The following is a 27013-nucleotide window of genomic DNA, read 5'->3' as shown; positions in this document are numbered from 1 at the left end:
AAAACTTCTTTCTGGCAGGCCCCACCCAGCTGACTGAAGAAACAAACGAATTCGGCACCCGGCGGCTGCGTCACAAGTTCCAGTAGCTTCAGCTTCAAGATCACCTCGGCTGCTTCTTTAATTCTCATTGCGGTTTCAGACTTTCAGTTGCTAAAGAAGCCTATATAACCTTGTCAATTTTCAGCCAGTTTGTTATGCGCAGCTTGGACTAGTACACAGATGTTGGTTTCCAAATATCCAAGACAGAAAGAATATCAGTAAGGCACTAGTTTTTGTGTTGAAGTTTCTTCTTCCCGTGAAGCAACGCGATTCTTTAGTTAGTCCCCGTTTCACACCCAGCTTTTGCCGATGGAAACACGGCGCGGTCAGCGTGTGTGTCTGTAGAACGCGGTGCAAAACTTTGACTTTGGTTAATCAAAAGCTTCACATACATCCTGTTTTATGTCTCACTTGTTAATCCCCTTTCTTTTTCTGAGACAAGTTGCATGACTTGGCTATGAACTACTATAGTAATACTACATGCATGAGCAATTAAGCGTGCATTACTGGTCGGCATGCCTCTTTCCGGGCAAACGTACGAGCACCCAGTCAATTGATCAATCAATTGGCATGTGGATATTTGATACTCCCATGAGTATCTATACACACTCCGTCGTTGTATATGATTAAAAAAAGAAGTTGAGGTTAAGTCGTGCCGTGCATTAACCTTAAGCCTTGATGCGATTATGATGAGAAGTTTTTTTTTTTTGAACCGGATGAGAAGTTTCTTGGATGCAAGTCATGGCGTTGTATCAGATGGAACAAGTCAGATTCTGAGCAGGGGATCCCAAAAGGAACCGTGTTAGTAGGTCAGGTATCACTGTCTGAGGTTTCTTGGCATGGGTTAATCACGAGCTTATCTATAACCACGTAGTCCTCCACCTCGATCCCCAGGTGGATGATGATAATCTACTACCTACGTGTGAGGCGTGTCTACGTTTTGCCCCCCCAGGTTGACCCCCATAGCCGATATCTTCATGTTTTTTTTTCTGGTGCCTTGGGTATGTATGTATGTATGTATGATTAGCTTGTGATTGATTTCGAGTTGGTGAACGCGCGAGAATTCTGAGTTTGGACTTTAGAGTTGCCTGCACGAAATTGTGTTGGTGACGGGAGTCGACGGTGGAGTCATGGCACCACGTCAGGTCGGAGGAAAACACGAGCATGCGTAGGACTAGGAGGCACCTAACCCCCTTCCGGGTGAGGCGAGATGTAAATAGCGTAAGTCAGGCGTGGGGGGCCGGGTGTTGGAATCAGGGTTCGGACGGCCACCGGGAAAACTCGGCGCGGGGCCTGGGTGTGGTGCTCTGGGAGCCCCGGCCCCCGGCGATGCCCGCATCCGGCGCTTCACGTGTGCAGCGGAGGGGCTGGACCCGGCGGCTCTAGGGCGGAGCAGCACGAACAGCTCGATCGATCATTCTCCCGTGCGGCGCGGCACGTCGGGCGTCAGGCGCTGCTGGGGCACGGGCACGCACGTCCTACTTCAGGACTGGCGGGCGCCGAGGAGGCGCGGTCCACGGACGGTAGAAGCGCCGATCGAGGGGCCGGTTAGGTTTTCACTGGGCCGAGAGTGAGTTTTCATTGGACTGTTCCTGGGCTTCTTTTGTTTTGAGAAGATGATGACGTGAGTGGGCTGAGTTGAGCGGTTCCTTCCCTTCGTAGTTGGGCCCGCATGGGTTATTTGCAACGACAGTTTTTGTGAGATTCGCGATCGACAGGATTGGATATGGCCGACGTATCCGACGTATCCGGTAAAAACTCCCGTCCAGAAAGCTTTCACCGTGTGCCGTTAGACCAGGAATAGACGGTTCAGATTAGAGGTGGGAACCCCTCAAGCCACTTAAACGGACTTTTGCGCATAGCACCCTGCCTAAATCCCCACCTTGGTAATGATACAATAAAAAAAGGATTCGGAAGAAAGAGAGGCTTCTGTTCCCCAACACCAACCCGATTTGGATTTGTCGCCGGCGATCCACCACTGTCCTCGCGCCGGCGCCCCACCCCTCTTCTCGGCCTCCCTACCCCTATCCCTCCTAGCGACGGTGGCAGGGCGCCCCACCCCTCTCCTAGCGAAGGCGAATTGGAAGTCATGGCGGCGCTAGCCCCACGTTATTGCGGATGGCTCGGGCGCGGCCAGCGTCACGGCTTGGCCCTGGCGGCGGTGGCGTTGCCCCAGCCTGTGTAGGCGGCGTTGCCGGCCCGCCACGACGGTCACCCTTCAGTGGGCGCGACGGAGACTCTACGACGGGCGCGACGACCACCACCACGACCTGGAGCATCCCCCACCCTACAGCCAGGTGTGACGACGGCGACCTCCTCGATCTCACTTTACTGGTGAAGGCGACGGTCTTCTGCTCGCGTGCTACTGCCCCCAGGCGACGGCAACCTGGGCCGTATGCTCTAAATGGTTGCTGCTGTGTGTTGGACTTGGATGCTTGTTGCTTTGCTGAACCTGTTGTAGCTCTGAATTCAGAGATCGACATGGAGATTCTGGCTCCGTACCAGTAGATATTGTATACGTACAGTTGGTGTGCAGTGGTCTCGAATGCGAATGAACAAGGGCCTCTTCAGTTCTTCTAACTTGGGAATTAGCTTCAGCAATGTGGCATACTTGCTGTTTAGTTTCAGTTCTTCTAGCTTGATGTTTTGATGTAATGTATAATGATACTTGTTGTACCCGAATCAATGTAAGGCGCCCCTCAATGTAAATGTACAGAAAAATGTGAATATACAGGAAATATTTCTTTCTCTTGCTGTCAAGTTAAAAGCCATATTGTAATTTAGCTCAGATGATGTGCCTCTTGTTTGACAGATAAGGTACACTCATTTACCAAAGGAGTATCCACTGCATGCTTAACTAAGTTGATAGCTGAAGATCATATGTAAATGCATGGCTTGGGATTCAGGAAGCTGTGGCTATGACCTGACCTTGCAAACAAAATCTATCTCTGACCAAGATTAACCGCTGGTTGAAGCATTAGAAGTTGCTTTATTTGACATAGTAGCTGCTCTTCCAAAAGAGGCAGATCGATAGATGCTTCAAGTGTTTCTTTTTATTAGAAGAAAAATTTCACCTTCAGAAATGTCAACCTTTGAAGCTCATGGCCTTTGTGCCTACATCCTGTGCATGTTTCAAAGGATTGTTGTCTAGTTCATGGTTTATATGCACCATGCCTCAATTTTAACAGGGTAAAGTCCATGGAGTTTTGCAAGCAAATTGTAGTTTCAAGATGCCGAAAGATATCATGGCATGGAACAACAAATATTTCCTTGTAAATTTACTTTTATTCAAGTATTTCAATTTGAAGAACCAATGCAAATAGCACATTGATTCAGGTACATCAACACTGCAAGGATCTATGCCCTGATTCATTCAGCTTTGTACAACAAAGCTACCGAACAACAAAACAAAAAACTTGTACATTGATTCAGGCATGTCTGCTTTCTTCAGCAAAATAGCAGGTTCAGTAGGCTATCTTCAACAACTTTCTTCAGCAGTAGGCTTCGCCATTGCATGGACAGATGACGCAGCGCCGGGTCGCCATCCCATGGAGTCTGGAGGATGCGCCACAGTAGGGCAACCAAGCCGCCGACGACGCCAGGGGCCAGAGCCGCTGCCGGGCAAGCGTGCCACCGACGCCGTCGCATGAGGCACCGTCGCGGTAGTTTCCTCGCTCGCGAGGGGAAGCGCCAGGTCGCACGTTGGCATAGATCCCATCGCGGCAAGTCGTCGATTCGCCGGGCCGTGGCTGCCGCCGCCATCGGGTCAGCACCGTCGCCGCCGGTTGCGCGTGGGGGTAAGCACTGCCGCTAGCATGCAGGGAGGAAGGGGAGGAGAGTTCCCAGGGAGAGGCCTCCGCCTCCAGCGCGTGGGCCGCCGCCAATTCATCGTCGCAGGGAGGGGCGCCGAGGTCAGGAGGAGCGCCGAGGTCGCCAGAAGGAAGCGCCGAGGTCATGGACTCGTGCGTGGGGATTTGGGGAACGAGGCTGAATCGGTAGGTGCACGGGAGGAAAAGGCAGGGGTGTATGCGCAAAAGTATGTTTAAGTGGCTTGAGGGTTCCCACCATTGATCCGAACCGTCTATTCCTGATCTAACGGCACACGGTGGAAGTTTTCAGGTTTTCACTGGACCGGAGTTTTCACCAGATACGTTGGCTTGGATCTGTTGCAACCCTAAACTAAACAAGATTCATCCTGCGTTCTCTTCTTAGTCTTTTACATTTGTGTGTCACGGCTCTGAAAAATGTCACCACAGGTATATATGCAGAGGGAGCATGTTTTTTTTAACAGGAAAAGTGTCAGTGACCTCGACATGGGACACTCCTGCCGGCTAAAAGGCCTACTCGACAACACAAGTTGCCCAGCCGGCTTGCAGGCCGAGAATGGCTTCATTAAGCCTGTAACTTCCTTCGTATAAGTACAGCTCTGGTTCGCTTGTAATGGCAGGAAGGACAGAACGGCTAGGTTAGGATTAGACAATGAACTCGTTGTGTGGGTGGATGGGAGGATAATCACAGCAACAACAACAACAATTCATGCAAGTTCCATTTGAATTCCTAGATCTATTAGTTGTTCTTGTGAGTTCTTAGATCGGCACCTCACAATCTGGTATCAGAGCCAGCGATCCTGAAGATTCCTCACCACCGCCACTTCATCGGGCATAAGGATCGGCGGCGAGCGGTAGCCATGGATGGCCTCTCCGCCGAATCGCGGGCGATGTACGACCTACTCAAGGCTGGCGTCGCTGAGGAGATCAACACGGATACCACGGTCCAGGCCGTCCGCAAGATGTTCGCCGAAACGACACGCAAGCTCGACGCCCTCAACAACAAGATCGAAGGGGTTCGCAACAAATTGAGCCTCGATATCACTAAGATCCGTATGGATTTTGAGAAGGACGGGAAGGGCGAGGCCAGTACACATGTTCCGCCTTCTACCGCGTTGAAGGGCATCGCCACGGGCGAGCACTCTGGTGGCCCGGACAAGGGAGCGGATCTCTACGTTCCACCCCACTCCAGAGGTGCGCGTGACACCTCCTCCGCTCGAAAATTTTTCTCCCCTTGTGTTCCTAGACAAGTACAAGTAATTATAGATAAATTCCCTGTTGTATTTGCTTCACCAGAAGGTTTGCCTACTAGGCGCATCTCTGATCATTCGATTCCTCTTATTCCTGGTGCTAGACCTGTCACTATTAGACCTTATAGGGTTGCTCCCCATCTCAAAAATGAAATTGAAAACCAAGTTACTGAGTTGTTGCAATCTGGTATAGTAGGGCATAGTCATAGTGCTTTTTCTTGCCCTGTGATTTTAGTTAAGAAGAAAGATCACACTTCGAGAATGATAGTGGATTATAAGCATCTCAATGCTTTAATAATTAAGGGCAAATATCCTCTTCCAGTTATTGATGAGTTATTGGATGAATTAGCTGGAGCATGTTGGTTTTCTAAATTGGATCTCAAAGCTGGTTATCATCAAATCAGATTAGCTCCTGGGGAAGAATATAAAACTGCTTTTCAAACCCATAATGGCCATTTTGAGTTTACTGTTATGGCTTTTGGTTTGACTGGTGCCCCTGGAACATTCCAAGGTGCCATGAACACTACTTTAGCCCCTGTTTTGAGAAAGTTTGCCTTGGTTTTCTTTGACGATATTCTCATTTATAGTAAAACTTTTGAGGATCATCTTCAGCATCTAGAACAAGTGCTTCAATTGTTAGATACTTCTCAGTGGAAGGTTAAGATGTCTAAATGTGCTTTTGCACAACAAGAGATTGCTTATTTGGGTCATGTTATCCGTGGAGACGGTGTTGCCACTGATAGTAGTAAGATTGATACAATCAGAGATTGGCCTACGCCTGTTAATGTGAAAGAGGTCAGGGGCTTCTTAGGACTCACAGGTTATTACAGAAAATTCATTAGACACTGTGGAGTTATTAGTAAACCTCTTACTAATCTTCTCAGGAAGGGGACAATGTTCGGTTGGACAGATGATACTCATACTGCTTTTGAAACATTGAAACATGCTCTCATTAGTGCTCCAGTTTTGTCACTTCCTGATTTTACCAAGACTTTTGTTATCGAAACTGATGTTGTGTTGATGCAGGATGGTCACCCATTAGCATTTGTCAGTAAAGCTTTGGGACCTCGTACTCAGTCCTTGTCTATGTATGAGAAGTAGTATTTGGCCATTTTACTTGCCATTGAACAATGGCGGTCTTATTTGCAGGTTAATGAGTTTGTCATTCGCACTGATCACAAGAGTTTATCACATCTGGAAGATCAACGTTTGCACACTGAATGGCAACAAAAGGCACTAACCAAAATGATGGGATTGACCTATTAGATTCAGTATAAGAAGGGATCCACTAATACTGCTGCTGATTCTCTATCTCGCAGGCCTCATGAGACTCATCATCTATTGGCTATCTCCAGTGTTCAACCTTCTTGGTTGCAAGATGTGATTGCTAGTTATGCACATGATCCTCATGCTCAACAACTTCTTCAACAGGTCATGGTTTCCCCTTCCTCTAAACCTGCATTTTCTATTCAGAATGGGGTTTTGTTCTATAAGGGCAGAATTTGGTTAGGCCACTGTCCTACCTTGTTTGCTCGAATTGTCCATGCTTTTCATAATAGTCCAGTTGGTGGACATTCTGGTTTTCCTGTTACTTATCGGCGCATTCGCTCCCTGTTTTGTTGGACTGGTCTGAAATCTTTTGTTAAAGATTATGTTCAAGCTTGTCAGATCTGCCAACAAGCTAAATCTGAAAGGGTGCTATATCCTGGATTATTGTCTCCACATCCTATTCCTTCTTTATCTTGGGACGTAGTTTCCATGGATTTTATCAATGGTCTGCCCAATTATGGTTCCTATAATTGTATTTTAGTGGTGATTGACAAGTTTACTAAGTATGGGCATTTTATTCCCTTACATCATCCTTTTAATGCTCAGAAAGTGGCTGAAGCGTTTGTTGATCATGTCTATAAACTCCATGGTATGCCTCTTCATATTATTTCTGATAGGGATCCCATATTTACTAGCACATTCTGGCAATCGGTGATGAAACTAGTGGGCACTGAACTGAAAATGAGTACAGCATACCATCATGAGACTGATGGTCAGACCGAACGAGTGAATCAACAGGTGGAATGTTTTTTGCGTTGCTTCATCAGTGCCCATCCTACTAAGTGGTCCAAATGGCTCTCCTTATGTGAATTTTGGTACAACACCAGCTGGCATTTCTCCTTAAACAAGTCTCCTTTTGAGGTTTTATATCGTCAGAGCCCTAATCATTTTGGTGTCTCTGCTAATTCTGCTATAGCTCCAATGGATGTTCAGCAGTGGCTTGACAGTCGTAAGGTTATTCTTGCTTCCGTCAGACAACATTTATTGAGAGCTCGTCAGTGTATGAAGTCTCAAGCTGATAAGCATCGTACTGAACATACGTTTGCTGTGGGTGAAAAGGTGTTCTTGAAATTACAACCTTATGTGTGCAAGCTTCGGTGGTTCATCGTTCCAACAACAAATTGGCCTTTCGTTATTATGGTCCTTATGTGATTGAGCAGAAGATTGGTGAAGTTGCTTATCGACTGATTTTGCCATCCACAAGTCATATTTATCCCGTCTTTCACATCTCCCAGCTGAAGAAGTGTATCTCTCCTAAACATCAGATACAACTGACCCTGCCTTCTACTGATGTTGAGCTTCAGGTTCCTGTGAAGGTGCTTCAACGCCGCATCCGTCAGCAAGGTTCGCATACTGTTCTCCAAGGTCTGATTCATTGGAGTGGCATTGAATTGGAGGCTGCGACTTGGGAAGACATCGAGTCGCTGAAGCAGGAGTTCCCTCGTGCGCCGGCTTGGGGACAAGCCGCTTCTCAAGGAAGGGGGGGTGTCAGCGACCTCGACATGGGCCACGACCACGACACTTCTGATGGGCTGGCTAAAAGGCCTACTCGACAACACAAGTGCCCAGCCGGCTTGCAGGCCGAGAATGGCTTCATTAAGCATGTAACTTCCTTCGTATAAGTACATCTCTGGTTCGCTTGCAATGGCAGGAAGGACAGAACGACTAGGTTAGGATTAGACAATGAACTCGCTGTATGGATGGATGGGAGGATAATCACAACAACAACAACAATTCATGCAAGTTCCATTTGAATTCCTAGATCTATTAGTTGTTCTTGTGAGTTCTTAGATCGGCGCCTCACAAAAAGGAATGTGTCCTTGTTTTTTATTTGTTTGTGCAGGAGCGTCCATGTTATTATGTTACAAAACGACAACTAACCAGCTCACTACCTTGACACGTCTCAGGGATAAGGTATTCCCAAAACGTTCTTCACGACACCACAGTCCACAGCGACGCTCAGCATCATTAACGTCACAGGCCGAAAGCAGTTGAGAGCCATGAATCTTGCGGGACGGCGACAGGACAGGGATTCCACTCTCAAAGCAGCACTTGAAAAATGATGAAAAGCAATCCCTAGACGGCCGGAAAATCAGGTCATGTTATTTTTATCTCAGTCCTTGTGTCATTGAAATTATACAGAGGGACAATAGCGAGCTTCTACCATACCCCTTTTTGTTTCTTCCTTTTGACAAAAGTATCTCTTTTGTTTTTGTAAAGTGCTGGTACTTATTTAACGCTGCCTATAAAGGTCACCGGGCACATGCGTACAAGAAAAAAAAATCAGTTTCATATACCCCCTCCGTCCAATATTAAGTGGCTCAAATTTACTCAAATATGAATGTATATATACCCAAAAACGTCTAGATACATGTAATATTTCATCACTTAATATGGGACGGAAGTAGTACATGTAGATCCATTATGAAATTTTCATATGTAGTTCTCGATATTTCTGACAAAATTAATCGTTACAATGTGTCTCGATTGACTTTTCCCACTTATACAATGTGGGATGATAACAAAAGCATGACCGCTATAATCCGCAGGAGAAAAAAAATGTTGGGATGACAGATGAGTTGAGAATTATAGACTGCAAGAAAAAAAATTGAACTTTTCATGTGATCGAATTCATTTTAGAAATTCTAAACGGCGCACTTGTGTATCTAAGCTACCTACTTGTTTACCTTTACAAGAGGCTCACAAAGTTCATTTTCAGGGGAAACACACTAATGCATTGAGAGTTAAGTCACCAATGGTATGAAGTATTGTAGGGATTCGCTCGTGAGTATCTCAAGCCAAACATGTGGTTTAAATCTAAAAAAGCTATGTACTAAGTCTCTTGGGTAATTTATTTTGCAGATAATAAATCTCTTGTGTAATTTTTTTAAAGATTATGTAGGAGTACATATATCTATAGTTTTTTTTTGCACGAAGGTTTTTTTGGATTAAAAGTTATGGTTTTACTTTCTTATAACTAAAATTCATAGGACTTCAACCAAAAAGTCAAACCTCAGTTTTCATTGCTTGCATCTCACTTCTCTCATCCAGTTTTTATAGCAATCTCTGTGGAGCATTCGAAGAATCAAGTCCGAAATTTATGGTTTCATGTAGTCTTGCAGTTATAAGATGGCCGCCTTATAAGATTGATTAGATTTATGAAGTGAAGACGGCGTTACCATTTTCTTTCTTTTCCATATTCCTGTGTTTTTCGAACCTAGTAGAATTTGTTATATTTTTGAACCTCAAGGACTTGGCAGCAAAAGCATAAGAAAAGCTCTAGTTATTAAACGAAAAAAACAACAATCCAAGAAGGGAGCCACACCGCATAAACGACGAACAACTGAAACCCTTAAACAGCACAAGAGAAGAGGGAGAAAAACAATACTCCCTCCCCCTGAGAATTGCCCTCGAATTTTGCTACTCGTTTCCCCTGCCCCAACTCGCGATCTGGGTTGAAAGATGCGCGGCGATTCCCTTCTCCTCTCGCTCGGATCGCACGGAAGGCGTGGAGGCTGAGGAGTTGCCGGAGTCAATTCCAACCGATCTGATCTCGCGTCTACAGGTACGGGATTCGATGGCATCCTGCTGCCGCTTTCTTGATTTCGTCATCTCGCCCGATTCTGTGGGCTCTTGTTTGGGCAAAAGAATCTGATCCGGGCAGTCTGCGGGTTTGGCAGGTTTCTTTGGTTGGCCGGGGAATGCTCGTACCAATATGCTAAACCGAGGACTCGTGCGGTCGTTGTTGGATCGCCTCCGCCCGCCGCGTTGGGGGATGAACCCCGCCATGCCGCCGCTGGCCGGCACCAATCATGCTCGCTTTTGCAGTTTTAGCCACTCAAATGCGCACAACGAAAGCTCTAGGATGCAGAGGAAGGGTGCCCTCGATTTGGGGATCGGCAGGAGATTTGCGCCGGGCAGCGCGATGAGCTTGAAGGGCTGTCTGGATTGGCAGGATAGCAGCAGGTTCAGGAGGGTGGGTGGTGATGGTGAGGCAGTGGAAATCAAGGCACGAGTTTTGGCCCCTCAGCGGCAGTTCATCCGTGATTCAGAGGTTTTACTGTCGGAGGAGGTGAGCGCAAAGAGCCTGAATGGTAATGGCACATTCCGGCGTGGGAAGGGCCTTGGTTTCCCTGAGCAGGCACTGTCAACTAAGATGGTTGTTGCTGTTGATGTGGATGAAGGTATCGTGAAACAAGATTATACAAATCCAAGTCACTTATTTCCGGACGGAGGGAGTATTTACATACAAATCCAAGTCACTTATTTCCGAACGGAGGAAATATTTACAACCGAGTTGTGCATCTTTCAATTATGCAGGGTGGAACATTCATGTTGGTTGCATAACTAGTTCGTTTCCTTAGTACTGTATTTGGGTTTTATGGTGCTTAGTCTAGAACCAGTTTATGATTTGACAACTAGTTCCTTTATTTAGTGGCTAAGTTTCATGGTGCTGCTTAGTCTAGAACCAATTTTTGAATTCAAAATTGTTGCAAAAAACATGCATATATCATGTTGACCATACTTTACAAAGTTCCTCGCATTGCATTGTCATTCTCACATGTCTTCCCCTCTGTGGGTCATATGTAACATTGTCCTTCTGTTTCTTCTAATTCATCCTTTCTCCTTGCTTGCAGTTCTTGGAAGCTTTCTTGCTGCTCTGAACAGATTTATTGCGGAGCGATATTCTTGGAATCATTCAGTATCAGAATACCATGTCTATGAGTTCTTTAAGGTAAATTTGAGTCCTTTCTAAAACTTGTCCTGTAATATTTCTGTTTGGTCAATGCCATTTTCTATTAAATTATTCTAGTTCAACTTTTTGTCGGACATGTAGTAATAGATTTTTTTTTTGTAAAACTGTGCAGATTTGGAATTGTTCTCGAGAAAAAGGTTTGTCTACACTCTAATCTTCATTTTCATCATGGTTTTTTTTAATATTAAGTCAAGCATTCATCTAAATCGCTGCAGCTAATATTCTTGTCCACGAGTTCTTTACAACCCATTACTTCCAAGATGGTATACATCCTATCCCAGGCGCTCGAGATGCTCTCCAAAACCTTTCTTCTTTCTGTAGCTTATCTGTAGTAACGTAAGTCCTTCATGTTGATTTTAGAGACATAACCAGTTGATCTTTTGTTATGTGTTACCTGTCTAATGATCCTTCATTGTGAAGATCTCGGCAGGATGCAATTAAAAATCACACATTAGAGTGGATCGAGAAGTTTTATCCAGGCCTATTCGAGCAAATCCATTTCGGGAACCATTTTGCTCTGCAAGGTCAATCAAGGCCAAAATCAGAGATTTGCAGGTAAGGTTGTAAGGGTTACTTTATTCTGTCTTTCCAATCATGTTAAGAGAGTTTACATGCACTATGACATGGCTTAAATACACAAAGCCGGACCTGAGTGTTGCTCAGTTGGCTAGCTGCTTCTGTGCTCGCTCATCTCAACCGAGTTCGAGGCCTAGCTTCCCTGTGGTGCCCTACGGTTGTAATTATAAATAATAATGACACAGGTGCTAGTGCCTGTTGGCCGAGTTAAAAAAAAATGCAAGCATAAGAATTGTTTACTATGTCATTTCAAACTCTTTGGGCATTTTTTAGATGTTTACATCTAATATTAACTTCCTCACTACGGGATCCCTTGTGGCAGATCTTTTGGTGCTCAGGTTTTAATAGATGACAACCCAAGATATGCTTCAGAATGCGCCGATGATGGCATGAGGGTCTTGCTCTTTGATTATGATAATTCATATCCCTGGTGCAAAACTGGTGTGGATCAATCACATCCCCTGGTGACCAAGGTTCATAATTGGCAAGAAGTTGAGCAAAAACTCCTTTCATGGGTGGCACCTGAGAGCTGACATTCTTTATCCGGAGAGAGAGAGAATTCAGATCAGCAGATGCTTCCTAACTCCTAAGAGCTTAATTTCTGAAGAACATGTTAGGTCCATTTCAGCATGGAAATACATGTCAAGGTGAAGTAGAATACTCCATATCTTCACTGAGAGCGTGGCAATTGGACATCCCCTCACTGCAACAGGCTGAGTGTAGGCCTGGAAGCCAACCAGTTTAGTATGACCTTAGATGATTCGAGATCAGCTCATGCAGTCACACACATCAAAAGGCGAGTTCTTCATTGTTTTAGCATGTGTGTGTTACTGAGCTGTACATGTATTTGCTATATTGCCACTGTTATATGTATTTGTTGAATCATAATAGTCTATATGAATTAGTCGGAGGATACACACAATCTTCGGTTTGATCCTTTGTCCCGAGTCCTGACTTCACTGGTCCAAAGGTATCCAAGGTTACAGACTTGCATTGTTGATGAAATGAAAGAATATAGAGAACTCTTCTGTTTGTGGATACAGTTTCAAACCCAGATTCCCGCTTAAACTTGAATTTCTGCGTTACAAACAGATCGTGCATGTACAAAATTGAAATCGTTAACCAGGCAGTCTGCTTTTTAGTGGCTTGACGGAATTCAATCCTGCCGATCTGTCAGGTAATGGAGAAACCAATCCTTTACACCAGAGTCGTAAATATCTTATAGAGGAATTGAATGCAAGTCAAGTGTGTAACACAAGAGTGGCACCGACGGAGAACAAAAGATGATACGGAGTACAACAGATGTGGAGCACTGTGACATGAAAGATTCAGCGCAAAGTCTACTCAGGTCACCGTGTTAGACCCGAGCCATTGGCAAGTCAATGTCACTGGTCATGCTGCATGACACTGACGACGGATCGCATTCACCGAAAGCCACGGCATTTCCCTCTCTCGGCGAACACAAGAATACAAGAACCAGAGAAGCCAATGGCAAGACGACAGAAGTTTGGGAAGAACCCAACCTCACTTGGATAGAGACAGATCTTTTACACAGCAGAAGATCAATTGACAAGGTTCGCAGGTACAACTTCAATCTAATATGAGAAACGTTAGAAATAGCATATGCTAGCCGACCTATGTTAGTAAAGTGGGGATGGCGGCAGCTGATCAGGATATAAAAGCAGATAAATGAAACGAAAAAAAGCTTTAAGAGCTACTGACCCAAATAAAGCACAGTTCGTAGAGTATCTCGTGAAGACTTGAGAATACGGTTCTACAGATTTTTACCATCACAAATTCATCACCATGTCTCCAAGGTGTACCGCCCACGGACGAATGAGTTGTGGAAAGCTATACAAAATTAAGGGCCCACTATCACACTTTTTATTAGCCTCTTTACTGTCAAAGTTGCATCAGGGGCAAGGCCATCACAGCACCAAAAACAGAAACGATAACCACCATCATCCAAAAAGGCACTCGCTTCTTCTGCTTCTTTTCGACGCGGGCCTCTGCCACAGGTTGTCCTACATTGTTTGGCACAGCTGCGGCTGGCTGGACGGCAAGAGATGGAGCTGGGGCAGTGTTTTCCTGAGGCTCTGGTTCTGCCACCGTTTGCTCCATTTCTTGTTGTTGGTTGTACTTCTCAACATACTCTGGGAACAATTTCCTGAAGTGCGGGCAATTTTTGCTGTGTAACAAGAGCAGCTTAATCGGTCACATGGTTTGAAACAGGGAATAGCTCATGGCAGAAGGCATAATTAAGACATGACACAAGCATAAGACCATTCAGCACAAGAAAATCAATGCCAAATCATTTGGAACTTGGAAGTGAATTACTCCCTCCGTCCCAAAATAAGAGACGTGGATTTGTATAAAAATCTATGCAAATCCATGTCACTTATTTCAGGACGGAGGGAGTACATAAATGGAGTGAATTTAGTACTGGTGCCAAGCGCCCATTGCCCTTGAGAAGAACATATTAAAAAAAAAATTGTCCCTTCATGTAAGCATAATAAACATCAAACAGTTAGCAAAAAGCCTATCATAACTCCTATTCTGAAAGCTCAACCATTTTCTCAATCATACACAAAATAACATGGTCGGACTGAAATTATCTTGCAGAGAAATGCATTTACCTCTCACAATTGTAAGCAAGGGAAGCCTTTGCTAAACGCCTCTTTTCTCCATCTGTACTCCTGATGCTACCGGTTGTCAGAGCATCATCCATCTGCAAACACAAGAATTATGTTATGCACATAGCTTATGCATCACTAATTAGGAATTATGTTCTGTGGTGAACCACGAAATAACTGGAAGGGATACATAACAGCAAACTATACTATTTGTCATTTATAAGCACTATAATACCAGATTTAGGTAACTAGCATGCAAAATAAATAGGGTTAATTGGATCTATGCCACTCTCTATTCCACCAGTTGGAGATATGCCATTACAAAAACTTGACTTGGAGAAATGCCACTCTAACTTTCTTATACCTCTATCAATGCCCTTTTGTCCAATACCAGCACGCATATTGTCTAAATACGTATAGAAATAGTTCTATACGAACAGTTTTTTTCCCCATCCCAAGTCAAACAGTTCTATTCCTCTTATCCCCCACGCGCTCCTAATATCCCGTCCCCAACTCTACTGCTGAACGTATACTGTCTAGGAGGTCCAAAAAAGAACTTTTTTATCAAAGTAAAAAAAAAGAGGCATAGAATTTTTTTGAACCTTTATGGTGCCTGGAAGACTCAAACGTACTGTTGAACGTTGTAAATAGGGGTATTATGATAAATACTGCTGTACACGTTGAAATAAATGTATTTTATAAACAGTTATTGGTCTTAAGTGGACAGAATGACATTCAGAGGTAAAAGAAAGTTAGAGTGGCATTTCTCCTAGTCAAGATTTTGTAATGGCATATCTCCAACCGGTGGAATAGACAGTGGCATAGATCCAATTAACCCAAATAAATAGGATTGTCAGTAGAACTGGATATTTTATCACAGTACTGCAATGTGAGTAAATTGCCAAAACTTGCTATATTTAAACACTAGGAAGATCATATGCATGTCAACAATCAAGAGTAGCTGATGCAAAAAGTAATAACTCACCATAAATGACAGGAGTCCTGTGAGAATGCTGCAGCACAGAAGTTTATGTCAGATCATCAGTGAAAAAACACAAAACTGTAAATGGGAAAATACATTCACGACTTAACAAATAAAGACCACTTGTATCGCTGGAACAGTGAAGGTACACTTTGATGTTGTTGCAAGTTCCACCAAATAAATGCTAAATAAGTTATGTTGACTTTCAAGGAATCACAAAAGAGGATGCTCATAAATAACAATAATTGAACCTGAGCATCGATTAGAATACAAGTAACTGAAGATTGTAAACTCAAGTTAGCTGAAATTGAAATGAATGACAGCTTACGGACATGAATCCATGTTCAGATTTAGGAGTTGAAAAGGGTGGGCTGATAATTTTAAAGACCCTCAACGAAAAAATATTCCCTATGGAGAGAAAAAGCACATTATACTCAGTGATCAAGCTATATATCATTGTGCGCATACCTTGCTACAGACCACATTGGATTCCAAGATTCTGGATGAACTGCAAAATCAAAATAATGATGAGAATTATTTCGAACCCAATCGAATACAAAGGAAACTAAGATCTGATTGCAGAATGGCGCTTACAGTCACTCATTGATAGGCATATCCTTTTGTGAGGGGCAAACCTGCCGCTGGGGGTTGTCATGCTAAAACAGGTAACAAATAGAAACCGAAGTTACAGAGATTTAATAATTCTATATCTGCATCTATTTCTAGTCCCAGTTTTGATTTGTCCTCCTAATGAGGAACATCATCTAATAAGAACACAACCATTGATCAAATATTAGTACTACCGACAGATAATGCTGCAGTACCTGATACTTGGAGGTTTAAAAGGATAATCGGATGGGAATTTGAGCTTCCCATAGTAGAATCCGCCTTCAGGAGGAAAAATAAGTCCGAGAAACAATGTTAAATATTTAGTATAGAAAATGCAGGCAGAACAGTATATAAAAGATAGTAGTTTCAAATGTATATTATCTTTACCTTCAAAGGGTGTGCCTGCACTTCCTTCAAGTACATAGTCTGCCAAAAAGAAAAACATAAATAGGTAGCTGACAGAAGTTTGAAATAAAGCAAAACAAGTCTGCCCGTAATGCACCCATGACATTCAACCGAAAACCAGCAGGCATTAGAGTTAAGGGAAAGCTTAGTGTAAAAATGCACGTGTACTCTGGCAGCATGGTATTTAGATGGACATCACACAAACCATGGATACTCTGTTGTCCCTGATAGGTGTTTCACTTACTAAATCAGAGTAGCTAAATTTATAATTAGGCGTGTAAGTTGTTAGAATAGCGTTAGATAATTCATAATTAAAGAAGCTTAACCTTCCTAGTGGAAAGTTAATAAATAATCTACAACAAATACTTCTACAACTAGAATCTACACTACAACATCAGTTGCGGCATGAAGCAAATCAATGTTTTGGGCCATCAACCAAAAACACAAAGTTCCATGTCAATAGAAGTTAGCAAGAACCTGCAAAACGTATTAACCTATTAGGCACTTTGATACATAAATTAGAATTAAGCATCAGTATGTTGGAAACACATACATATTTACCGCATTATAATGGCAACTGGCAACTATACTAGCTCATGGGCACATACAATTAGCAGGGTCTATCGCTATGAGAAAGAAAAACTATACCGGTAGTGCAAAAAAGTATGGAACAGGTTATCATCATTGAAGAAGTACAGACCCCGGTAGCTACAGAAATGTATGGGAGGCGATGGAACATTTTCCATAATCAAAACGGGCAACAAAGCAATGCTGACATACTGGTCCGAGACACTAACGCAACTGCATTAGTTATTATGATGATTGCTGAATAAGTAACCAATAAATGCATCCAATATACTGCAGACCACGTGTGTGGCATTTTCCCATGACTTCATCACACAAGCAACCAGTCTATCACACAAATGTCTGCATAAGCAATTCCAACCTTATACATGTATACTTCCCAATTCCCATACTGAACTTTCTGTGCGCTAAGCGCATCTCCAATAATACAAGTCAGCCGTTACTATGCATGTATGCGTCAGCAAATAGATGATGTGGTAGGTAAAATTGAATGAGAAGGGAAGAAACAGTTTGTCGCAGGATAAACAACGTCAACTCGAATACCAAGAAAGAGGTAGCAATCCAAATAGCTGTTCGACGCCTGCTCGTTACTTAAACGGGGACACAACACCAAACTGATGGGATCAATTTGTGTGGCTCCCGTACACGAATCATCCTTCCCATTCGCCCCGTAGTTTCTCTCCTCCACTTTTTCTTTAGATACACATGGGTAGGCCACAGAGTTAAACTCCATTGAAGATCATCATCAACAACCACAAGCACAACAATTAAATAGTCTAGAGAGATTCTAGTACCAAGCCTAAAAAACCATCCATTTGAGTGGTTGATACTCTGTATGAGATGGTGCATTCTCTCTCTTCCTTGTAACAACTTGAGTAATGGCTTGTTGGGGATGCCCTAATAACCAACCTTCCCCAGCCAGTCCTGCGAGAACATCCAGTTTGGGTAATGTGTACTATAAGGAGCACATTCATGACAAGCCAGGAGTCATGTGGACTTGAAAAGTACTCAAGCTTTTCAAACAAGGTAGGATCTCTACGACCTGTTCCTGAGGTTTTCCTGAAGGGGCTAAGCTACAGGCTAAATTTGCGCAAATCATAAGACGAATTTAAAGGACAGCTTACACAAAAACAGCAGAAGACTGAGATTAGCCCCACACTTTAAACCTTATATTTCTATTCTATACAGATGGGCAAACCTAAGCACATAGTAACAAAATCAGGTACAACCGCGATGCAAAAACTTCATATCTTGCACAACAAAGCCACATGCGTACCACGTACATCAACGAATAACAAAGCCAATCGCAATCACTCCAAACAGTGATAATTAACCGACGGTAAATATACGTGCGCAATCAGTGAGAGCTACTTACGCCACTCCAATATGTCGTTGGGCAGCGGGCGCGCCACGATCTGCGGCGGCGGCTCCTGCAACCGAACCAAATCGCATCAGAGCCCGCCCAAAACCCAAAACGAACCCACATCAATCGATAGGTACCACAGCAAATCGAATCGAAACGAGCCGAGCCAGGGAACGGCGAGCTCACCTTGCAGAGCGCGTGATACTCCTTCTGGAGGCGCTTCAGGCAGCCCCTGTCGGCCATGGCAAAACCCTAGGCCGTAACGCCAGCCGCCGAACCCTTCCCCTAGCTCAAATCCCCCCGCACGCGCGCCCCTCGATCGGCAACCCTCAATCCGCCGCGGGGGTCGAACCCACGCGATCCCGGCGAAGCTAATCGGGAGTGGGGGTGCTGGGGATCGAATCCGGCGGGTCCAATTTCGGGGCGCGAATTGGAGATTTGGGGTGAACCGGAGAGGAGGGAAAGGGGATGGGGATCGGCGGCCGCGTCCCCCGGTGGGAAGGGGAAGAGAGAGAGGGGGGCCAAAGGGGCAGCGTACGGAGGAATAGAGAGCGAGGGGATGCGCAATCCGCAATCGGCTGCGGATTTTATCGATGGCGCCTGATTTGCTTTGAGATTCGAGAAAGGCTTGATGTGGCCAGTCAGTCGGCGCGGACGGGCCGTTGGGTCGCACGCGTTTTCTGAATGCTTTTCCGATCCACCTGTTCCCATGGTTCTGTTTCTGCTTTTTGGATTTTTAGATAGATCACAATTGGTAAGAAGATAATAACGCAGGCGTTACAATGAGTTTAATGCAGTGCAAAACATTTTGAAAAATGTTTATTTAGCACATTAAAATTGGCTTTTGAAAACATATATGGTCCAAACTATTATTTCCCGCCATATTTTCATAAGGGACATCGATGACGGGAAACGACGGTTCCAAATTTGCCCCGCCTTTGCACAAAACCACGTATAATGTTTTAAACATTTTTTCTCTGCTCTTATAACTCTTTAACTCCATGTGTGGTTGTCTTCTTCTACCTCTCAACCCATTTCTGCACATCGTTACTTGAAAAGTAGTCAGGTTGGTAATTTCGAATCAGATGAAACACTTATGATAACAAGATCCTAGATCTGAACTATCAGAACCGTAAAAACATTGATTCCACTACCTGTAATCATAGAACAGGTGAGTCAATTTGGATGGTAGAATTGCACGATAGAATTATGATTCTGACTACCTTAATCTGCTTACCCGTGCCCCGCCTCTCCTCATAAGCCTCATCTATCTTCGCCTTTTCTTCTTCTGGTCCTCTTCAAATTACGCCATTGGACAAGTCAACCGTAGGTGCTCCGATCTCGCGATGGAGGAGGTTGAAGTTGTATCGGACAAACTAATGATCTAATTGCGAATGGATAGGTGGCAAAGGTGTGCAGTTCGTTCATGGAGGGAAACTTGACGAGGACTTTCTACGGATGCTTGAATCGTGACCTAATAAGTTTATGTGATTTTCTGATTTCATCTACTCCCCTCGATACAAAATAAGTGTCTCGGTTTTGAACTAAGCTTAAACCAAGACACTTATTTTGGATCAAAGGTAGTATTTGTTTTTTCCCTCTTCAAATTTGTTGAATTTCTAATGTAGTTTTTGTTAGAATGTTGAAAATGAGCGTGATTTTGGATGTCAGTACTCAGTATAAAGTTCCTAAACTATTTTGCCACGCAAGCTACAAATTAGACAGGTTTGACTGAATCAGTAGCTCGCTGCCATACTTGTCGCAGAATCTTTCTCCTACGACCTAGGTCCGACGTGTCACTAGTCGTGGCAAGGAGATTATCTCGAGTGAAACGTTATGCCTTGTTTGATCTTTTTTTCTTTCTTTCTGATTTATTAACCTTGGATTCGATTGTGAAAAGGCGTGACAAAGTCGACGTTGGCGTCCTCGATCGCCAAAACATCCTGGATTAACAATTGCCACAATGATGAGACAGTGTATTGAAAAACAGTTGCATCCGTGCACCGGCCGATTAATCCTCCGCCTAATCATGTGCGCTAAGGAAACGCGTCACGTTCAGCCTAGTCGACGTTTGGTCGCGAAACTTGTGTAACCGCCGAATTCCGTCCGTATCGATAAATGCATGCCCGACGGAGACAAAACATACTTTACTAGTTTCTCAGATATAGTAGTAGTACATCTTTACAGAGGAGGACAAAGCACCACATTGTTTCTTGTGCCGCTAACTCCCAGGCCTTTTTCTCCCGTCGATTATTTTGATCCTGTATCGATCCTCCGCAGAAGTACAGGTTTGAATTTCATCTCTGACCAACGCGACGGCAAAATCCATTCCTTTCTCTTTTATCTGTCGTTTCAAGTTACTAGAAAATCAGCAAATTATTCTCGGTAGTTCCTTGTACTGGGAAGTATACATGGATACATATACAGTCACTGCAATTTTCGAGCCACTCTGGTCCTTCTCTCGCTCGCTGCCACACCGGAGTGGCTCACCCACTGCCCGCGCCGCCAGTCACTTATAATTGCGCTCCATCTCTACTCCGTAGTAATCCACATTTGCAAATAATGTATTCCGTACTTGCACAGTGCAAACGTACGTCAAGTGTCAGAGCTACATCTGCAGAGCCGTGTTGCATGCATGCCATGCACTGCGGCTGACGTCTTCCATGCATCGTAGTATCTGCACGGCACAGACGGAACCCAGGCTAGATTGAATATTTTGAAAACGGATTAGTCGTCAAGGATCCATCATGGAGGCATGGAGCCGAATTGGAATCTTGGTCTGATGCCTCATGCATGCAGATCTATCTCATTTACGGTTTTGGGGGCATCCCAGGTTCCAGAGGCGTGACTCGGATATTATTTCCAGCCCCGACGAGGACACGGTCTTCGCCGTCCACAACTGCACCGTGGCAGCCTCGCCGGACCTCGGCGCCGGCACGCAGACTTTCCTCGGCCGGCCCTGGGGCGCGCACGCGCGGACCGTCGTCATGGAGTCCTACCTGGGCCCGCTCGTGGACCGGGCCGGCTGGGTCGGCTGGCCTGGCGCGGAGCCGGCCCGCGGCGACACGGTGTACTTCGGCGAGTACTGGAACGGCGGGCCGGGAGCCGGCACGGATGGTCGCGTGGGCTGGGCCGGGTTCGACGAGATGGACTACGACGAGGCGGCCCAGTTCTCCGTGGATAGCTTCATCCTCGGCGACGACTGGCTCCGCGCCACCTCCTTCCCCTAGGACGACGGCCTCTCAACTTAAATCCCACACAGGCCAGAACAACTGCGTGTAAATGTCAAGGATGAAATGCAGCGGTAAATTTCGAGTTTTTTTACTGCGTTGATTCTTTCCTGCGAAACTGTTTGTGTCAGGATCTAATGGGATCAGAAAGTGTCATGTGTACAATCAGCCAGTAGTTTTTATTCCAATTTCCAAATGCAAATTGTTTCTTTGAGGAATATGCACGCAGGATTTTCATGTGACCTTTCGCCGGAATTTCAGAACTAGTTGATGATGACACGGCATGCAGAAGAGGCTGGGATGATACTGCTATCTCAATGTCTCCAATGATGTTGACATGCACATAACCCTCCAGCTTACAGACCCACAAGGAGACACGAGAGAGTATAATTTAGTTATTATCCCCTCGCGCGTGTGTGTCTATCTATCTATCTATATATATATACATATATATATATATATATATTACAATATATTAAATTGGAATCGGTGGTGATGGTGGGCGCCGTTGGTCGGTGTTGGTCGATCAACTTCGTTAAAATTACAATCAATATGTCACTGCTTCTTATTTTCTTTTCCTCCCGCCTTATTCACGATTTCAGTAGAAGAAATTCTACGGTTTACATTTACCGAAAGTTATCGTACGGTCCAAATTTGTCACAACATAATACGAACAGTCCTAAAATAAATCAATCTCCTTAGTATGAAATCCAAAATTCCTCGTATCCATCTCAGTATGGAAATCAATCCAAACCCAAACAAAAATTCTCGGTTTATATATATATCAGCCGGAGCCACTCGATTGGTTCGTTAGCTGATTGGTTATTTTGAGCGACGACTCTGCCAACTGAAATGCTGTTGCACAAAAGTGCTGCAGAGATCTGCAAAATTCCCAGCCCAAATGAGAGACAAACAATAGTAGCTCACATAGTCACATGCATGCCACAGATTGCAATGAGTTTGTTGCAATGATCAGATATTCAGATCTCTTTTGCTCTTTTCTCCATTGACAGAAGTAGTATCAAGATCTCACCCTTTTAGAACTGTTCCTGTATAAAGCGATCACTGAGTACTGTATGCTATACATACAAGGAAACCATAAGTACTTTGGAGGATAAAGCAAGTTATTTACAGAATAGAGTAGTATTAATGCTAGTTAAGCACGGCAGTGGGCAGTTGGCACACATGATGTGCTCCCAATTATTCCAATTATTGCTCTTCTTACTTGTTCCCTTGATCATCTCAGAGCTGCCTCTTCAGATCATCCTCGCGTTGAAGAACGAATGTTGGCATCGTCTTCGAAGACCTGGAGAGTTGCCAGGTGGATGAAATCGGTGACCTGAACTCCCACAGGCCTGTTCTCAGAAACACAAGAGGAGGAAGTTTCAGGTTGATCAGACACAAGAATTTCCCATCAGCCAACAAACACAATAATAATCCTTCTTTCTTCTACACAGCAGTAGCACATAGAGGAGGAAAAAATAATTAATGATCCCATAACTCACCATGGGAAGCAGGCCTTCTCCGGCAACCGCATTCCGAGCCTCGGGCCTTCGTCGTAGCCCTCACAGACGAGCTCCCCTTTGTCATCCCTGTAGCACACGATCCCTCTCATCTGGTCCTCAAACACCTAACCGATCACATCACCGATTTTTCAGGCAGATGCCATGATATCTTCTTGGATCATGCACAAAGATGGATGATCAGTGCAGCAATATGCAGTACCTTGTTGCTGGTTGCTGCAGCAAAGGAGAGGTTCGATGGTGATGGGTTGCAGCCATGGGCTGCTGCTGCGCAGGCGCTGAAGCTCAAGGCTACCGCTGGCTTCCTTGCGCCGAATCTTGGAGCGGCGGCCATGGGGGAAGAAGAGTGAGGATAGCAGGAGCTTCTGAAAGCCATTGTGTTTGGTGCTTGGTGAGGAATCTGGGTTTGTTCTCAGCAGAGGCCTGAATTGGTGGCTATATGCTAGAATTCTAAATGCATTTCTTGGGAAGGGGAGGCTGGCCACAGACTAGAGTCCTGACGTTTCGAGGTGTTGGTACTTGGTTGTAGCCGTATAGGGTAGGGGTTGTTGATCATAGGAAGCAAGGAGCAACAAGGCTTCTTTTTTTTAGTTGCAAGTTGGTGTATCTCATGTCCTTTCAATTATAGGTGTCTGATTAGTTTTGGACTGTTGCATGTTACAAGGAAGTTGCATTTTATAATCCATATTGCTATAGATACATATAACTCTGGCCTGAAAAAAAGCCTAGAAGTATGGAAGTATATAGAGCCGAGTCTTATTCGATTGCGAGATAACATTTTTTTTTCAAAAAGAGATACTCCCTCTGATTCATAAATCAATGACACTTATTGTGGATTGGAGGGAGTAAAATCTTATTTTTATGTGATTTTAGTTATAATCCACAACTAAAAGTTCCAAGCATAAGTCGGCTAGTCAATCAATGTTTGCATCCGATTTGTTGATCATTTGAGGTGATATTAGTTTTGTATCTAGAATTAAACTTCATATCACTTGTCAGCTACTTTTCTATACCTAAAAGGACTAATATGCTGAATTGGTCGATTGGTCATTCGCACAACTAGATTATGCCAAGTTACATTAGTGGGTGTGAACTGAGCCTATTTCAGATGGTATGGTTTCTTGTGTTTCTTGTGGTGGAAATAGCTCACTCAGGTTCAAGTCCTACAAATATATTATTTATCCTACTAAATTTTAATCGTTAAATATAAGTTTGGATGACGTGGATTAACGTGACATCTTGCCTCGCAACCTTAATTGTGGCTTTAGTATATGAATTTTTTTAAAGGAAAATCTCATATGGTTCAACTGCATAATCTTTTTTTTTTCCGAGAACACATACATAACATAGTTCCTTGCTCTCTACATTTTGCTATAATCTGAACTGAAATCCTGGTGCAACTTGCATGACTTTTGATTTGCCCCCTTTCTATGTCTTTATGGTATTAGAGCATCTCCAATGACATCTTCAAAGTTATCCCAAATGTTTTATTTGGGGGATAAGGAAATTTTGCCCCCAAAATCATCTTCCAATGGCATCCCCTAAACGGACAAAATGTTATGTTTGTCCAGACACATCCTCCAAATTTGGGAGAGGTTTGGGGTGTCCGGACATTATCTGAGAGCAACTTCAAGAGCAACTCCAATGGGATCCCCTAAATTTTGTCCTAAAATGTCCTTTTCTTGATCATTTGGGGGAGCAAGTGGACATATATCCTCCTCATGTCCGCCCACATCACCCAACCACATCCCCCAAATTTCTCTTCCAAATTAACTTTTCCTTCTCTTTATCCTTTCTCCTCTTCTTTTTCACTTTTTCTTCTCATTTTTTCATCTCTTGTTGTGGGGCCAGGGCGGATAAAAGAGAGCACCGGACAATGTCCGGACACCCCAAACCTCTCCCAAATTTGGGGCAAGTTTGGGGGATGTGTCCGGACAAAATGGCATTTTGTCCGTTTAGGGGATGCCATTGGGAGATGATTTGGGGAACAAAATGTCCATATCCCTCAAATAGGACATTTGGGATAGTTTTGGGGGATGCCATTGGAGGAGATGCTCCAATGGGATCACCTAAATTTTGTCCAAAATTGTTCTTGTTTTGGTCTTTTGGGAGAGCAAGTGGACATGTGTCCTCTCCATGTCCGCCCACATCACCCAACCACACCCCACAAATTCCTCTCCCAAATTAACTTTTTCTTCTCTTTATCCTTTCTCCTCTCCTTTTCACTTTTTCTTCTCATTTTTCCATCTCTTGTTGTGGGACCGGAGCGGACAAAAGAGAGCACCGGACAATGTCCGGACACCCCAAACCTCTCCCAAATTTGGGGCAAGTTTGGAGGATGTGTCCAGACAAACATGGCATTTTGTCCGTTTAGGAGATGCCAATGGGAGATGATTTTGGCAAAATGTTCATATCCCTCAAATAGGACATTTGTGATAGTTTTGGGGGATGCCACTGGAGATGCTCTCAGATGCTCTCTTTTGTCCGCTCCGGCCCCACAACAAGAGATGGGAAAATGAAAAGAAAATGTAAAATGAGAGAAGAAAGGATAAATAAAAGGAAAATCTAATTTGAGAGAGAAATTTGGGAGATGTAGTTGGGTGATGAGGGCGGACATGAGGCGGACACATGCTTATTTGCTCCCCCAAATGACTAAAAAGAGAACATTTGGGGACAAAATTTAAAGTATCCCATTGGAGTTGCTCTTAGAAAGGGAGCCAGTATCTAAGTGACCATCGGTAGATTTAGCATTTAAGCAATGTCGACTCATGAAAAAAAAAGAAAAAACTAATGCTGTTTTTTGTCGCCGCGGCTCCATCGTCTTGCCTTGTTGGGGTCGATGGTGGCCCCGCCCATTGCCTCACAAAACGTTATCATCATAGATGTTAATAATATCCTTTAATCGCATTCAGAAATAAATAATCCTTGATCACCTCGACAGCAATGGCTAGACTTATCCGATGATGTATGTATAGCAGTACTAAACAATTACTTTGCCATCTGACCGTGTCACTAGGTAGCAAGGGGACGATGATCTTAGAAAACAGGGGAAGGATGGTCATCTTGCCCTTCAGCGTGTGTACGATCTAAAGATGCAAAAGGATGCTCATGACAATCATCGGAAAATATATTACTTGCCCGATTCCGAGCTTCAGTTAGCGATTACTACCTCTCTTTCTCTAAGATATGTTTTATCTTTGTCTTAAGTCACGAATTTAAAGTTTGATCAAGTTTATATGAAATCTATCAATCTCTACAACATCAACTAAATATAATATGAAGATGTACATCATGACGGATTTACAGTTGTAGATGTTGAAGATTGTTATATATATCAGGTAGATTTAACTTAGAACATTCTATATTTAGAAGCAGATGGAGTAATAATATGTGCTTTGTGTGACACACAATAGTGTATTAATTTGAAAGTATATTAGACATGTACTCGGTGGTGGAGCTAGAAATTTCTAAAGACTAGGGCTATAATTTAGCTAACTCTACTAGACTTGAAAGTATGGGTCTATGTCTTGGTACCATTTGTTCTATGTGTATCTCCGCACCTGCTCGCATTTATTTACACGAAAAAGGCACGATACCACAATCTACCTCCATTATTTGCAGCAAGAGCAACGGTATACTCCCTGTACTAACATATAAGGTGTGCAATTTTTTTGAATTTGATCAAATTTATAGGAAAAAAATATTAGCATCTACATCGCCAAATCACATTTGTCATGAAATATGTGTTCATAATGTATTGATTTGATATATTATATATTACTAACTTTTGTCATAACTTGGTTAAACTTAGAAAATTTGACAGTAACTCATTTTGGAACGAAGAAAGTAGTATTTTCCATGATTTCATTTTCAGGTGTTTAATTATTAAACTGCTGTTTTTTTCCC

General features: G+C 43.8%; 4 protein-coding genes across 4 annotated transcripts; 2 read left to right on the top strand and 2 right to left on the bottom strand.

The window, feature by feature from the left end:
• Window positions 1–9741: 9741 nt before the first annotated feature.
• On the top strand, window positions 9742–12716 carry LOC100842936. Its single transcript, XM_003564115.4, has 7 exons — window positions 9742–10010; window positions 10126–10629; window positions 11083–11180; window positions 11314–11338; window positions 11417–11537; window positions 11622–11756; window positions 12100–12716. Exons 2-7 carry the CDS (start codon window positions 10161–10163, stop codon window positions 12308–12310), a joined length of 1059 nt encoding a protein of 352 aa, XP_003564163.1. The 5' UTR covers window positions 9742–10010; window positions 10126–10160; the 3' UTR covers window positions 12311–12716.
• Window positions 12717–13465: 749 nt separating this feature from the next.
• Window positions 13466–18935, bottom strand: LOC100842016 (ubiquitin-conjugating enzyme E2 34). Its single transcript, XM_003564112.4, has 9 exons — window positions 18541–18935; window positions 18367–18421; window positions 16389–16427; window positions 16217–16280; window positions 15987–16048; window positions 15861–15900; window positions 15396–15423; window positions 14414–14505; window positions 13466–13965 (listed from the first exon to the last, which is right to left on the bottom strand). Exons 1-9 carry the CDS (start codon window positions 18595–18597, stop codon window positions 13680–13682), a joined length of 723 nt encoding a protein of 240 aa, XP_003564160.1. The 5' UTR covers window positions 18598–18935; the 3' UTR covers window positions 13466–13679.
• A 2406-nt stretch (window positions 18936–21341) lies between these two features.
• On the top strand, window positions 21342–21584 carry LOC100839572 (probable pectinesterase/pectinesterase inhibitor 12). Its single transcript, XM_010229612.3, has one exon. The coding sequence runs from the start codon at window positions 21342–21344 to the stop codon at window positions 21582–21584; it is 243 nt and encodes an 80-aa protein (XP_010227914.3).
• Window positions 21585–22539: 955 nt separating this feature from the next.
• On the bottom strand, window positions 22540–23692 carry LOC100841409. Its single transcript, XM_010229610.3, has 3 exons — window positions 23310–23692; window positions 23090–23214; window positions 22540–22939 (listed from the first exon to the last, which is right to left on the bottom strand). The coding sequence occupies exons 1-3, from the start codon at window positions 23481–23483 to the stop codon at window positions 22846–22848; spliced, it is 393 nt and encodes a 130-aa protein (XP_010227912.1). The 5' UTR covers window positions 23484–23692; the 3' UTR covers window positions 22540–22845.
• Window positions 23693–27013: the final 3321 nt, after the last annotated feature.

The sequence above is a fragment of the Brachypodium distachyon genome, chromosome 1 (assembly GCF_000005505.3).
Source record: "Brachypodium distachyon strain Bd21 chromosome 1, Brachypodium_distachyon_v3.0, whole genome shotgun sequence".
Taxonomy (NCBI): domain Eukaryota; kingdom Viridiplantae; phylum Streptophyta; class Magnoliopsida; order Poales; family Poaceae; genus Brachypodium; species Brachypodium distachyon.
This window is presented reverse-complemented; position numbering and strand designations above follow the sequence as displayed.

What these genes read in the sequence shown, in the direction of transcription:
- LOC100842016 (XM_003564112.4), bottom strand. Translation starts at nt 18,597, where the DNA reads ATGGCCGACAGGGGCTGCCTGAAGCGCCTCCAGAAGGAGTATCACGCG. An exon ending in TTTAAACCTCCAAGTATCAG is followed by an intron (nt 16,049 to 16,216) that starts GTACTGCAGCAT and finishes TACCTGTTTTAG; the next exon opens with CATGACAACCCCCAGCGGCA. An exon ending in CAGGACTCCTGTCATTTATG is followed by an intron (nt 14,506 to 15,395) that starts GTGAGTTATTAC and finishes TTGTGTTTGCAG; the next exon opens with ATGGATGATGCTCTGACAAC.
- LOC100842936 (XM_003564115.4), top strand. Translation starts at nt 10,161, where the DNA reads ATGCTAAACCGAGGACTCGTGCGGTCGTTGTTGGATCGCCTCCGCCCG. An exon ending in TGCTGTTGATGTGGATGAAG is followed by an intron (nt 10,630 to 11,082) that starts GTATCGTGAAAC and finishes CCTTGCTTGCAG; the next exon opens with TTCTTGGAAGCTTTCTTGCT. An exon ending in CCAAAATCAGAGATTTGCAG is followed by an intron (nt 11,757 to 12,099) that starts GTAAGGTTGTAA and finishes CCCTTGTGGCAG; the next exon opens with ATCTTTTGGTGCTCAGGTTT.
- LOC100841409 (XM_010229610.3), bottom strand. Translation starts at nt 23,483, where the DNA reads ATGGCTTTCAGAAGCTCCTGCTATCCTCACTCTTCTTCCCCCATGGCC. An exon ending in CTGCAGCAACCAGCAACAAG is followed by an intron (nt 23,215 to 23,309) that starts GTACTGCATATT and finishes GTGATCGGTTAG; the next exon opens with GTGTTTGAGGACCAGATGAG. An exon ending in GAGAAGGCCTGCTTCCCATG is followed by an intron (nt 22,940 to 23,089) that starts GTGAGTTATGGG and finishes TTCTGAGAACAG; the next exon opens with GCCTGTGGGAGTTCAGGTCA.
- LOC100839572 (XM_010229612.3), top strand. Translation starts at nt 21,342, where the DNA reads ATGGAGTCCTACCTGGGCCCGCTCGTGGACCGGGCCGGCTGGGTCGGC.